The 13,565-nt window shown below is 48.4% G+C and overlaps 1 protein-coding gene across 1 annotated transcript in view; it reads right to left on the reverse strand.

Moving 5' to 3' along the window:
- OTOP1 (otopetrin 1) overlaps positions 1-13,352 on the reverse strand; it is a 46,394-nt gene extending 33,042 nt beyond the window's left edge. Inside the window, exons 1-2 of the mRNA XM_007948790.1 lie at positions 13,247-13,352; positions 12,274-13,131 (exon numbers count right to left, since the gene is read on the reverse strand). Of these exons, the coding sequence (XP_007946981.1) occupies positions 12,274-13,131; positions 13,247-13,352 (964 nt within the window). The remainder of the gene's footprint in view (positions 1-12,273; positions 13,132-13,246) is intronic.
- Between the last annotated feature and the right edge of the window lie 213 nt (positions 13,353-13,565).

Genomic DNA, 13,565 nt, shown 5'->3' on the forward strand with positions numbered 1-13,565 from the left:
AAATAAGGACATTTCCAGATAAGCAGAAATTAAGGGAATTTGTTGAAACCAGACCAACCTTACAAGAGATGCTAAAGGGAACAGAGAAGCAACAACAGCCAACAACAACTGACCATTAACACACATGATGATGTAACCCAGAAACCAACCCAGCTATGGAAGTATCCAAAGTAAAGAAGTGTACAAGATTGTAAACAGGGAATCAGAGACATCAATTGACAAATGAAGACAACTACAAACCAAAAAGAGGGGGAAAAAAAAAACTGTCATTACAGAACTTCTAGATGGTAGGGAAGTCAAGACAACTACAAGACAGAACGGACTGTTCTACACTTGGGAAGAAAACTATAAATCACAGAGTAACCTCAAAGAAAAATGATAAAACTTTCACATAAAAAAAGGACCAACATAAATATTCAGCAAACACTAAAACAATAGCAACGAAGGAAGTAATAACACAATTCATAAACAAAACGAGCTCAGCATAGAATATTATATGGAGCAAAGAAATCAACACCATGAAAAAGCATATAACAAAAATGACAGCAACAAATTCATATTTGCCGATAATTACATATCTGGCAAGGGAATTATCGCTAAGATTTATAGAGTGGATGACCAAACTATAGTACGTACACATAATGGAATGCTATGCAGCACTAAAGAGTGGTGTGGAGTCTGCAAAACACCACATAATATGGTTGAACTTGGAGGACATTGTGCTGAACAAAATAAGTCAATCACAGAAGGACAAATATAGTATTAGTTCATTGTTGTGGAGGGTCAAGGAAAGGTTTATATATGAAGGGAAACTTTGTTGGTTGCCAGGGGTGGGAGAGGAGGGGAGGGAACACTGAGAGAAAAAAAAATGCATTGACCCATGTCACTTTAGTTTTGTGTATTTCACTGTACAAAAATTATATTTCAATAAAATGCATTAAAAAAATGGGGCAGAGGGAAAAAAAGGATATCAAGAATGGTCACACAACACGAGGAATGTCACCAACGTCACTGAATTATACCTGTAGAAATAGTCGAATTGGCAAATGTTTTGTTGTGCTTATTTTCACCAGAATTTAAAAAAGAGAGAGAAAAGATTAGACCCAGAGACCCTCACACATGGGGAAAGACAGACGCCATGCCAGAAGCGTCCACAAGAAAAGGAACAGCAAGGTCCACCAGCAGCCAGCAGAAACTAGGAGAGAGGCTCACAGACCCCCTTGGAAACCCAAAGACCCCCCTAGAAACCCAAAGACTCTCTTGGAAACCCAATTCCCAATTGACATGACCAAGACGCTGATTTGGACTTTTAGCCTCTAGAAATGTAAGAAAATAAATTTCTGTCTTTAAAACCACCCACTCATGGCATTTCTGTTAGGACAGCTCTTGGAAACTAAGACAGATGGGAAGAGCACAGGCCTGGTCTGACCCATGTCCTCACAGCTCCTGCAATTAGCAACTTACTTCCTTTAGCAACTTTAGCAACTCTTGCAATTAGCAACTTACTTCCTTTTCTATAAGCAGAAGTTGCAAGCAGGAGACAAAAGTGTAGCAGTTCCTACCAGACTTGGCCCACAGAGCATGTACAGAAAACTCCAGTCTTATCCTAAGATGACCTAGTGACCTACTATCCCCTGCAAACACTGCCCCTCAGATCATACTAAGGCTGCCATTGTCAGAATAAACAGTGTATGACCAGTATGTGCATACTTGGACCCTCCCATGCAGTAGATCTATGCAGTATATCTCCTAGAATTTCAGCGAATATGTATAACTTCCCTGTTCAAACCTTTATAGAAGCTGTAACTCACACTTCCTTCAGGGAGTCATATCTGAGGGAAACTCCTCCTGGCTCCCTACCTAAACAAACAAACAACAAAAAACTCGCTGCCATCAAGTCGATTCTGACTCATAGTGATCCACTTTGGGTTTCCAAGGGGGTCAATCTTTATGGAAGTAGATTGCCCTGTATTCCTTCCACAGAGTGGCTGTTGGCTTTGAACCACCAATCTTCTGGTTAGCAGTCAGATACCTTAGGAACTATGCTACCAGAACTCCTTGTTGTTGTTGTTGTTATGTGCCGTCGAGTCGGCCCCGACTCATAGCGACCCCTCCTTGGTTTTCCGAGGCAGTATCACTACGCAAGTAGGATTGCCCAACCTTCCTTCCGAGGAGTGGCTGGTGGGTTTGAACCGCCAACCTTCTGGTTAGCAGTCAAGTGCTTTTAGCCACTATGCTACCAGAACTCCTTAGCACTACCTAAATAAAGCTACTTTCTCTTTCTCAAAGGCCAGTGTCTAGAGATTGGATTCTGTGCTCACTGGACAGCAACCCTCCTTGGGGTTGTCCCCTATTACAGTCTTGGGCTCCTAGTCTCAATTTTCCCATCTATAAAATGACCCAAAGCAGTGGTTCTCTCAACCCTGAACAAGCATCAAAATCCCCTGGAAGGTCTGTTAAAGCACAGACTGCAGGGCCCACTCCTGGAGTGTCTGGCTCAGTGGGTCTGGGGTGGGACCCCAAAACTTGCATTTCTAACCAGTTCCAAGTTGAAGCTGATGTTGTTCATCTGGAGCCTCACTATGAGAACCACTGGTCTAGAACATCTCTGGAGTTGACATTTCAAGGGTTCTGTGATCAATACTTCATAACACCGCCTCACACTCGTGAAGTTCCCCCTTCCTTCACTCATCCATCCATCCACTCTCAGATCCTTGCATCCATTTATTTATCCAAAAAACATTTTGGGGACTCCTATTATGTATGCATGAGACATTGTGCCAGGGGCTCAATGATGAACAATCAAGATTGCTAGAGAAACAGAAATACACAAATATAATGTTCCATAAGTTGGGGTGTGCAAAAAATATAGAGGGATGAGCTGGCCCCAGACTTCTCATCTGTAGCATGGAAATCCAGAAGAGAAAGGAAGAGTAGTTACAGTTCACAGTGAGAACAAGAATGCACCCCAAGAATCCTATACCCAGCTAAGATGTCACTCACTTGTCAGGATAAAAGACAGAAAGATATTTGAAGGTGTGCCAAAATAATTTATTCAATAACTATTTAGTGAGCACCAACTATGGGCCAGGAACTATCCCAGGAAGTGAGGATATAAAGGCCAATAAAACAGCAAATCTTTCCTTAGGGAGTTTAACATTCTACTGGGGAAGACAGGAAATAAACAAACAAAATAATAAACACATAAGAAATATCAGGGAGTGATAAACACTATGAAGGAAAGTAAAGCAGGGATGGGGATTGAAGTTGGTGATGGCTGATCAGAAAAGGGCTCTCTGAGGCGATGACAAGTGAACAGGTAACATGAATGTGAGAAAATATAATCTACATATCTCATCTGAGAATATTTGACTAAGGGCTTGAACCAAACAGCCAGTGAATTGGGAAAGAGCCTTCAAAATTGAAGAAGATGAAGAGGGCAGGAAACTATAGTGAGCAATTAACTTTGAAATTTTGCAAAAGATTGGAGGGGTGGAGAGGTAGAAAATGGATGGATGCATGGGTGGCTGGCTGGCAGGCTAAGTTGATGGGAAGATGAGTGCATGAGTGGGTGGATGGATGCATGGGTAGATGGATGGATGGGTGGATGGGTGGGTGGATGGGTGGGTGAGTGGATGGGTAGGTAGGTGAGTGGGTGAGTGAATGGGCAGTTGGGTGGGTGGCTGAGTTGATGAGAAGGTAAGTGGATGAGTGGGTGGATGGATGGTGGATGGATGGATGAACAGTCAAGTAGATGGTGCCTCATTTTTTAAAAATTATATAAAAATTCGAACTCATCAAATAAATAAATTTGGGAATGATTAGTCACACACAAAACAACTTTTGTGACAATTAATGAGGACAATGCTTTTACAGTCCCTGGCATTCCAAACACACTCAACCAACGAAGGTATTATTCTAAGTGTCATCATTCCCATAACTTTGTATTAATAACAATTCCCTGGGCTTGTAAAGGGAAAGAAAGAAGTGGGGAGAGGGGGCCTGTGTTTATTGCTTCAATCTTTTAAACAATAGAAATAGGATCCTGGCAATTAATGAGGAGAAACAGCTAATTCACAGAGAGTTTTCATGTCACTCTACACACCAGGCAGGTACGAGATAGTTGGGCTACTGTCACTACTTGTGGATTAAATCATTCCCTGTATTTAGCAAAAAGAACCAAACTCAAACCCAGTGCCATTGAGTCAATTCCAACTCACAGCAATTCCACATGTTGCAGAGTAGAACTGCTCCACTGGGTTTTCTCAGCTATCATCTGTACACAAACCGATTGTCAGGCCTTTCTTTCAACGATGCCACTGGATGGGTTTGAACCATCAACCTTTTGGTTAGCAGTCAAGGGCAAACTATTTGTTGCTAGTGACCTTTAGCAAATGAAAAGCTGGATTAATAATCCACCATTATTCCAGAATTTCTTAGTAGGTCATTATTTTTTGTTTCTAAGAGCCAGTCTTCACTTTCTCACACCCAGCAGGTAGAAAATATTTCCTCCTCACTGCCCATACTGCCACCCCAAAAATTCCTCTGGAAAACATCAGTGCCCAGAAACCCACAAGCTGGCTCTTTGTACAGCATCTGGCTTTGAAGACTCTCATCCCCAGGGCCAGCACTGAGCAGCCTGGTTCCTGAGTCAAACCTGTCTTTCCAGCTCTGATTCCCTGGGAACCTCAGTCCTAGTTGTGGCTAAAGCCTCCTCCCCTTGGACCAACTCCCAGATGTTCTTTCAAGATCGTTAGCTGCTTTGATGAACTGAAGCAAGTAACAGTACTCTGCAAACCCCTTCACTTGGCATCCCCCAACCCACCACCCACCCCAGAGGCAGACTGGGATTCTTACTTTACTGATGAGGAAACCAGGACTCAGAAAGATGATGAGATAGATATGATAAAGAAATGAACGAGCTGTTTCTCCTCGTTAATTACCAGGGTCCTGTTTCTATTCTTTTATACGACTGGACAGATAATGGTAGGTTCTTCCTTGCTTCTACCCTTTCTGAAACCCAGAAAAGTGTTATTAACACAAAGTTATGAGAATGATGACAATAAGAATAATGTTTGCATGCACTGAGTGCCTTCAGAATGTTGAGACAAGCAGCTAAGGCTTCCCGGGCCAGCACCATCACCATTACCCACATTGCCTCACTTGAATGGTTTTGTTCATATGGGAATAATTTACTGAGTATCTAAACCACGACTAGACGTCCCTGGGAGGAACAAACAGTTAACACTCTCTGCTGCTAACCCAAAAATTGGAGGTACAAGTCCACTCAGAGACACCTCAGAAAAGTCAATTATTGAAAACCTTCTACACTGACACACATGGAGTCGCTAGGAGTTGAAATGGACTTGACCACAATTGGTTTACTGGTAAACCACCACCACCACTTATTCAATATCTACTATGTTCTCTCTCTGTCTCTCTCTCTCTCATTTCATTTATTCCCCCTCTTTTTTGAGTGTCTAATTAAAAATAATAATAATAAAAAACCTCACAGCTGTCGAGCCATTTCCTCCTCATAGCAATCCTTCCTTGGGTTTCTGAGGCAGTATCTCTGAAGAAGTAGATTGCCCAATATTCCTAATAGACATCTCAAATTAACAAGTCCACTAGAGAAATCTTGGCTCTGCATCCTCATCCCTGCCCCTCCTTCTTCTCAGTCTTGGGAAATGGGACTACCATGCCCCCAGTAACTCAGTCTCCAATCTCAGGAGTCCTCCAGAATTTCACTCTTCCTCTCATATCCCCCATATAACCCGTCCAATACATCATCAAGTCCTGTCAACTCTACCACCCATTTCTCATTGTATCCACATTGACCCTCTGATCCAAGCCCCTATCATCTCCCCACTCCTCAGGGATCTCCCTGCCTCCACTCTTACCTCCGTCCTCCATGCCTTTACAATGCAAACTAGATCATGTCTCACCCCTTGTCAGAAGCATCCAATGCCTTTATACACCCTAGACTAAACACTGAACTCCAGGCAGTGGCTTACAAGGTCCTAGGTCATCTGATCCTCCCTTCACCCACTTAAAATCATTTCTTCTTACTATTAAATCTCAGGTTTTCAGCACCCCAGTATTCTTCTTACTCCATCAACACACCAAATTCAGTCCTGCCTCAGGGTCTTTGCGCATACTATTCCCTCTGCCTGGATTGAACTTCCTCCAAATCCTTGAAGGACTAGCACCTTCTTGCCATTTATAGACCAAGAAGCTGTCATTTGAAAAGAACAAGGGGATTGATTCTGCATGATTGAAAATCAGGAAAAGTGTGTGTCAGAATTGTATCCCTTCACCTGTACACTGAGCAAATAATTCAAGAAGCTGGACTATATGCAGAAGAATGCAGCATCAGGATTGGAAGAAGACTCATTAACAACCTGTGACATGAGATGCTTGCTGAAAGTGGAGAGGACTTGAAGCACTTATTGATGAAGATCAAAGAGTGCAGTCTGCAGTATGGATTACACCTCAACATAAAGAAAACAAAAATCCTCACAAATGGACCAATAAATGGACCAATAAGCAGCATTAAGATAAATGTAGAGAAGACTGAAGTTGTCAAAGATTTCATATTACTTGGTTCCACAATCAATATCAATGGAAGCAGCAGTCAAGAAATCAGATGATGTATTGCACTGGGCAAAAATCTCCTGCAAAAGACCTCTTTAAAGTGAAGAGTAAAGATGTCTCTCTGAAGAGTAAGACGCACCTAACCCAAGCCGTAGTATTTTCAACCACCTCATATGCATGTAAAGGCTGGACAATAAAGAAGGAAGACTGAAGAAGAGTTGATGATTTTGTGTTGTGGAGCTGGCCACCAAGAGTGCTGAAAGTACCATGGACTGCCAGGAGAGCTAACAAATCTATCCTGGACGAACGGCAGCCAGAATGCTCCTTGGAAGTGAGAATGGCCAGACTTCATCTCATCTGCTTTGGTCATGTGGTTAGAAGGGACCATTCCCTGGAGAAGGGTATCATGCTTGGAAAAGTGGTGGGTCAACGAAAAAGGGGAAGGTCCTCAACGAGGTGGTAGCTGCAACAATGTGCTGAGGCGTAGCTGCAACAATGTGCTGAGGCATAGCAAGAATTGTGAGGCTGGAGCAGGACTTGGCAGTGTTCTGTTCTGTTGTAAACACAGTCGCTATGAGTCAGAGTAGACTCAACAGCACCTAACAACAACATAAAGAAAACAAAAATATTCATAACTGTTTAGGAGGCGGGAAGTCCCAATTCAGGGTGCCAGCTCTAGGGGAAGGTTTGCTCTCTCAGTCTTTGTCTCCTTTCAACACTTGTGGGCCTGCTGTGCCTTGGAGATCTCCATGTGTCTTGGCATCAATCTTCTCCTGGGTCTAGGAGGCTCTCATCAGGGACCTCACTCATAGGACACACTCCACTCCCAGTTCTCCTTTCTTGGGGATAGTCAGGTCCCTCCTTCTCTACTTGCTTCTTTCTCCTTTTATCTCTTGTAAGATGCAAAGAGATACAGCCCACATCCCAGGGAAACTCTGCTTACATGGAACAGGGCTGTGACTTGAGTAAGGGTGTTACTTCCCACTCTACTCCCCTTACAGCTGATTGGCTGATGACATCAGATCACATCATGAGGGATGATTACATCATTACATAAAATTACATCATTACATAACTGCCAAACCACTGAAAATCATGGCTTAGCCAAGTCGACACATTTTTGGTGGACACAAATCAATCCATGACATTCCACCCTTGGGCCCCCCAAAATTCATATCCTTGCCATGCAAAACACATTCACTCCATCATGTCACCCCAAAAGCCTTAAATAGACTCCAGGTCCAAATTCCATCCTGGGGCAAAATTCCTCTTCATCTGATAGTCTAGAATACAAGTTATCTGCTTCCCAAGTAGACATTACATATGGAAGAAATCAGAGGGAAAGAGGGGAAAATGGGCATCAAGTAAAAAAAAACAGCAGAACAATGTATGTAAATCTTCTCTTCTCTGAGACCATTTAGGTAATGGCCCCACCTTCCAGACTTTGGGTCATGCTCTCTGAATTCTGGGTGGAGGCCTCTCAGCCTTGGGCTTCAGCTCCACCTTCCAAGCCCATGGGAAGGCAACTCTGCTCCCTCATTTTTGGCAGCCCCATTCTCCTAATCCAACTGAGTGTTGACCCCACTACCTTGGCCCCAGCAAGGCCCATTCTTCTACCCCTTGAGCATGGCAGCCTCAGCTCCTCAGCTTTGGACAGTGGCTCTGGCCCATCTCTCTAGGACTCATCAATGACAACACCACACTCCAGAACACAGCTGATGAAGATTTCTCTCTTTGAAATCAAGGAAGACATAGCCCCACCCTTTGAGACCCAGTAGGCTGTGGTTCCATCTTTTGAGGCCCCAGAAGTCATATCCCTACCTTTGGAGACCAAGGCAGTTCTGCTTCCCATGCTCCTGGTCCCTTCTACTTCCTGGTTGCTTGGCCTCTCGGCCTCTCAGCTCCTTAGCCCCTCTGGCCTTTTGAGCTGGCCCAGCCTCCGTTCTGTTTGGGCAAGTATTTCAAAGTTCTTGAGTTCTACCAATAAGTGCCCAGAGACACCCCACTCTGCTAGGAAGCCTCCCGCCTGAAGGAAATAAGCTCTCTTGCTCCATGAGCTGCGTCCCACACCATCTCACACCAGTCTCCAGGTTCTGCTGCTGCTGTTTCTCAGCTGCTGCTTCTCATCATCTGTGCCGTCTCTGGTGTCACAGCTCTCCTCACTTCTTCAGAACCATCACCAGAAATGCCTTTGACATCTGTAACTTCACTAACAGTCTCTTCAAGGCAATGTAGGCTTTTACTAGTGTTGTTGTTGTTGTTATTGTTAAGTGCCATCGAGTCGGACACGACTCATAGCGACCCCTCCTTGGGTTTCTGAGACAGTATCACTATGGAAGTAGATTGCCCAACCTTCCTTCCGAGGAGTGGCTGGTGGGTTGGAACCGCCAGCCTTCTGGTTAGCAGTCAAGTGCCTTAGGCACTATGCTACCAGAGCTCCCTTAAAGTTCTTCCACCTTTCACTCATTACCCAATGCCAAAACTGCTTCCACATTTTAAGTATCAGTTAGAGCAGCACCCACTCCTGGTACCAAATTCTACCTCTAGTTATCTAATGCTGCCATAAGAGAGATACCACAAGTAGATGGCATTAACAAACAGAAGTTCATTCTCTCACTGTTTAGAGACCAGAAGTCCAAATTCAGGGCACCAGCTCTCAAGGGAAGTCTTTCTCTGTCACTGTAGGGGTAGGTTCTTGTCGCCTTTCAACATCTGTGGGCCCAGTGTCCCTTAGATATTTCCATGTGTCTTGGCATCAATCTTCCCCTGAGTCTAGAAGGCTTTCAACACAGAGACCCAGGGTCCAAAAGGACACGCTCTTCTTTCTTGGTGGTACTGAGGTCCCGCCTTCTCTGCTCACTTCTCTCTCTTTTAATCTCTTGTAAGATAAAAGATGATGAAGGTCACACCCCAGGGAAACCTTACATCAAATTAAGATCATGACCTGTGTAAGGGTGTTGCATCCCACACTAATCCCCTTACAACTGATGAGCTGACCACATCAGATCATATCACGAGGACTGATTACCTCATTATATAACTGCCAAACTACTGAGGAGCATGGCCAAGCCAAGCTGACACACACATATGGGGGGGGGGTGCCATTCAGTCCATGACAAGGGTCTTTGAAGATGTTATATGTTAACATAAGTTCATACTGGAGTAAAGTGGATCCCAGTTCTATAACTGATATCCTTACATAGGAGAAGAGACACAAAGAGAAAAGGGCCGTGAGATGAGAAAGTGACGCCGCAGCTGTGAGTCAGTGAACGGCTGGGACTGCCAGAAGGTAGGAAAGACAAGGAAAGATCTTCCTCCAGAGACTTCCAAGAGAACGCGGCCCAGGCAACACTTTGAATTCAGACTGTTGTTGTTGTTATTTTCCTGAATTCAGACTACTGGCCCCAAAACTGTGAACCGATATATATCTGCTATTAAAAGCCAACGACTTTGTTGTACTTTGTTGTACTTTGTTACAGCCATCCCAGGAAACTAAGACACCTGGCAGAATCAGGTATACCAGACCCTAGCTTTCCTCACCACTCTCCACCCCTTCATTCACCCCCAACCTTGGGGAAGGCCTATTCTGTGCCATCCCTTATGCAGGGCAGCAGGGAAACCCGATCTGGTCTCTGTTGTCAAGAAGCCCACATCTCCCCCTTAAAGGGGACAGAAAATGCCATCAACGGGAGGGGGCTGTGACAGATGGAACTCAGAAGTGTGGGAGCCAGAGGACCAACACCTGAGGCAGTGGGGGGCTATGGAATGAAAGGAAGGGAAGGAGAGTGAAGGGGGGAAGAAAGAGGGGGACAGAGGGAAGAAAGAGAGGAAGGGTGTGTGGAGGGAGGCGAGAACCTGTGAGAGGGAAGGGGAGGGACACAGATAAGGAAGAGGGGCAGAGAGGAGGTGCCAAGACGAGGGCGAAGGAAGGGAAGATGGAGGAAGAGAAAGGAAGACAGGGAAGAGAGGAGCCTTCCACTGCAGCAAAGCGTAAGGAAACGCCTGTGGCGTGTGTAACGCTTCTTAGCCTGTGTAAGTCAGTATCCTCAAAACATTTGAGTCACAAAACCACACCAAAAAAACCAAACCCATTGCCATGGGGTCCATCCCAACTCCTAGCAACCCTATGCCATTAATCTCCCTAAAACAACCACATTCAGAACTGGAATCCAGGCCACCCTGGACTCGATTCCAATTGTCTCACAGACAGGATGAACCAGACCCAGTGCCTGAGCCTAAGATAGCTAGAGTCTCGTTCCACTGACAAGGCAGAAATTAATAAGGACCCAGGCGGCTCACAGGAGTCATTCCTGACAGGTGCTTGGAGAAGGTGGCATTGAGGTCAGACCTTCCAAGAGGTGATGGGAGGGAGAGCTAGTCTGTGTCGATACTCCCCATATCCCTCACCCCACTGGCTGTCATCAAATCCCATCCAGAGGCTGACACTAAGGGTATGAGAAGACAAAGGAACTTGCCTGAGGTCATGCAAGGGAAGTGAAGATGTAAATTCACTCTGCCATTAAAATTCAGGCCTAAGAAATTGGAGGGCAGATGCGATGTGTCTGAAGATTACCCAGACAGTCGCTTCCTTCCCAGCTGGACCCCACACTGCCTCCTTCCTTTGTCCGGCCTCAGGTCTGTCTCCCTTGCACAGTGGAGGAGGGAAGGGTTCCAGTCTTCACAACCTTTCAAGTGCTGACCTCCGCCTGACCCAGCACGTATTCACTCATCCATTGCTTCACTCATGCCACCTGCATTCTGTTAGCACCCACTCTCTACCAGACCCTGTGGTGGCTTTGGACTAAGAGCTACAACATGGCCCTAGTGTCATAGATTTCCCCCAGGCTGGCGGGGGGACATGCATGTCACCAAGAACAACAAGAGCTCAGGGAGGGGTGAAAGGATGTGGTTGGCTTTCAGAGGGGGATGGTGGGAAAGGCTTCACTGGGAGGTGATGGGGAGGGGCTTGAGAAAACAGAAGGACAGGTGGAAAGGTGGAAAAGTTATCCCTGAAGGAGGGAACAGCATATGCAAAACCATGGACACATGAAATACTCTGAGGGAACTAAAAGCCTTTCAGAGGATGACTTCAGTCAGTGCAAAGTGGGGACATAGGAGGGGACTAAAAGCAAAGAGGCCAGCTGGGGCCAGATCTTAGCAGCCTTGAGTGCAGTGTGTGGAGCGTTGCCTCCATTCCGGGGTCCAAGGTGCCACTGCACAGCTCTACGCCGGGAGAGTTGTGAACAGGCTTATGTAGTTCCAGTGGAGAAGTCCCCGGGTGGGGCACAAACTGGTAACTCCAGGACTAGACAGAAGGTTGGTTGTTCAAACCCACCCACAGGCAACCTGGAAGACAGGCCTGGCATCTGTTTGGTCACAGGCCTGAAGACCCCGTGGAGGGGTTCTACTCTGCACGCACGGGGTCGCCATGAGTCGGGATCAACCCGTCAGCAATGAACAACAGTTCTAACGGTGGGATGTGAGGCAGAGAGGAGGCTACCGCAGTGAGGTTAACACACAATGAGAAAAGGAGCGGGACCGGCAGGAGGGGAAGCAGAAAGGAAGGAAGCCGGAGTCCAGAAAGGCTCCTCGGGAAAGAAGGGAAGGCGCAAAGCGCGCGGAGCGGCCGCGGGCAGGGCGGCGGCGAGCTGGGAGCGGGCGCGCTCGCCCGGGACTCACCGCGGAGCCAGCGCGCGCCGGCGTGCGTGTCCTTGAGGCGGATGAGGCGGCGCTGCGCGGCGCTGCGGCCCACGTACCAGAGCATCCAGAGCAGCTGCAGCAGCATGAGCGCCGTGAGCACGCAGAGCAGCGCGTGCTTGCCCACGCCCGCGGCGTGCACGGCCCAGGCCAGCAGCAGCAGCAGCCCCGCCACCAACACGTTCAGCCCGTACTGGCTGCTTAGCGCCTCGGCCAGCTTCTGCGGGACGCTGGCGCGGGCGGCGCCCCGCCGGGGACCCGGGGACCCTGAGGCCTCCGCGGGCCGCGACGGGCCCTGCGCCCGGGCGCTCGCCACCGCCCCCGGGCCGTCGGGCATCTTCAGTGCCTGGCCCGCTGGGTGTCCCGGGGTGGCTGCGTCCCGCCTGCGGTGCCTCGCACCTGTCCGCGCCCGGTGCCTTCTGCCAACCGGCCCACACTCTGCGCAGCCCCCGACGCCTGCCCCTTCGCTCTCTGCCGACGTCCGCACCCCGCTCCGCTTCTCCGGGTCCCCCACCCTAGTGACCCGGTTGACCCCGACCGCCCCGCGGCGCCCACCGCCGTCCGCGCGCTGCCCGGCGCCTGGGCAGCCCCCGCCCCCCTCGGGGACGCAGGCCGGCCGGTCCGCTCCGGCTCCCACCCGGTGATCGCAGGACCCAGGCAGCCCTGCTCGCCACCCGCCCGTGCCCTTCCGACTGTTCTGCCCGCGCGGGACCGCCCGCGTCCCGGACCCCGCCCCGCCGCCCGGACCTCGCCCCTCTGGACCGCAGACGGGCCACCGGCCGCCTCCCGGACCGGCTGGAGAGGGGCTCGGAGGCGGGGCGCAGGATCCGCGGGAAGGGCCTGTCCCCAGAGTTTGAGGCGAGATCTCTGAGTCCCAGTGCTCCTGTCCCTGTCCTTGTGCGTGCGTCAGTCCACCTCCCTACCTGCCTGTCTGTATTTCTATCTACCTGTCTACCTGACACTGCGTGTGGCCGGGACCAGAGGCGCCGCGGGCGGGGCTGGGGGCTGGGAGAGAGCCAGTGTCGTGACCAGCGCCTCAGAAAAGGCAGGGCCGGCCTCATGCGTGCCACCTCTGCACCCACACAGGGCCCTGCCCCCAGGAGACACCCACCACCCCCATGGTTTAATGCTTTGGTGTTGCCGTCTTGGATAATAATTGTTCCACAAGGAGCCCCGCGCTTAAATTTTCACTGGGCCCAGCAAATTCACAGCCGCTTCTGACTGGGGCGGGTGGGGCGTGCTGGGCTGGAAGGAGTCAACCTGAGGGCCTTCCT

The sequence above is a fragment of the Orycteropus afer genome, unplaced genomic scaffold (assembly GCF_000298275.1).
Source record: "Orycteropus afer afer isolate SDZICR_OR568_19922 unplaced genomic scaffold, OryAfe1.0 scaffold00224, whole genome shotgun sequence".
Taxonomy (NCBI): domain Eukaryota; kingdom Metazoa; phylum Chordata; class Mammalia; order Tubulidentata; family Orycteropodidae; genus Orycteropus; species Orycteropus afer.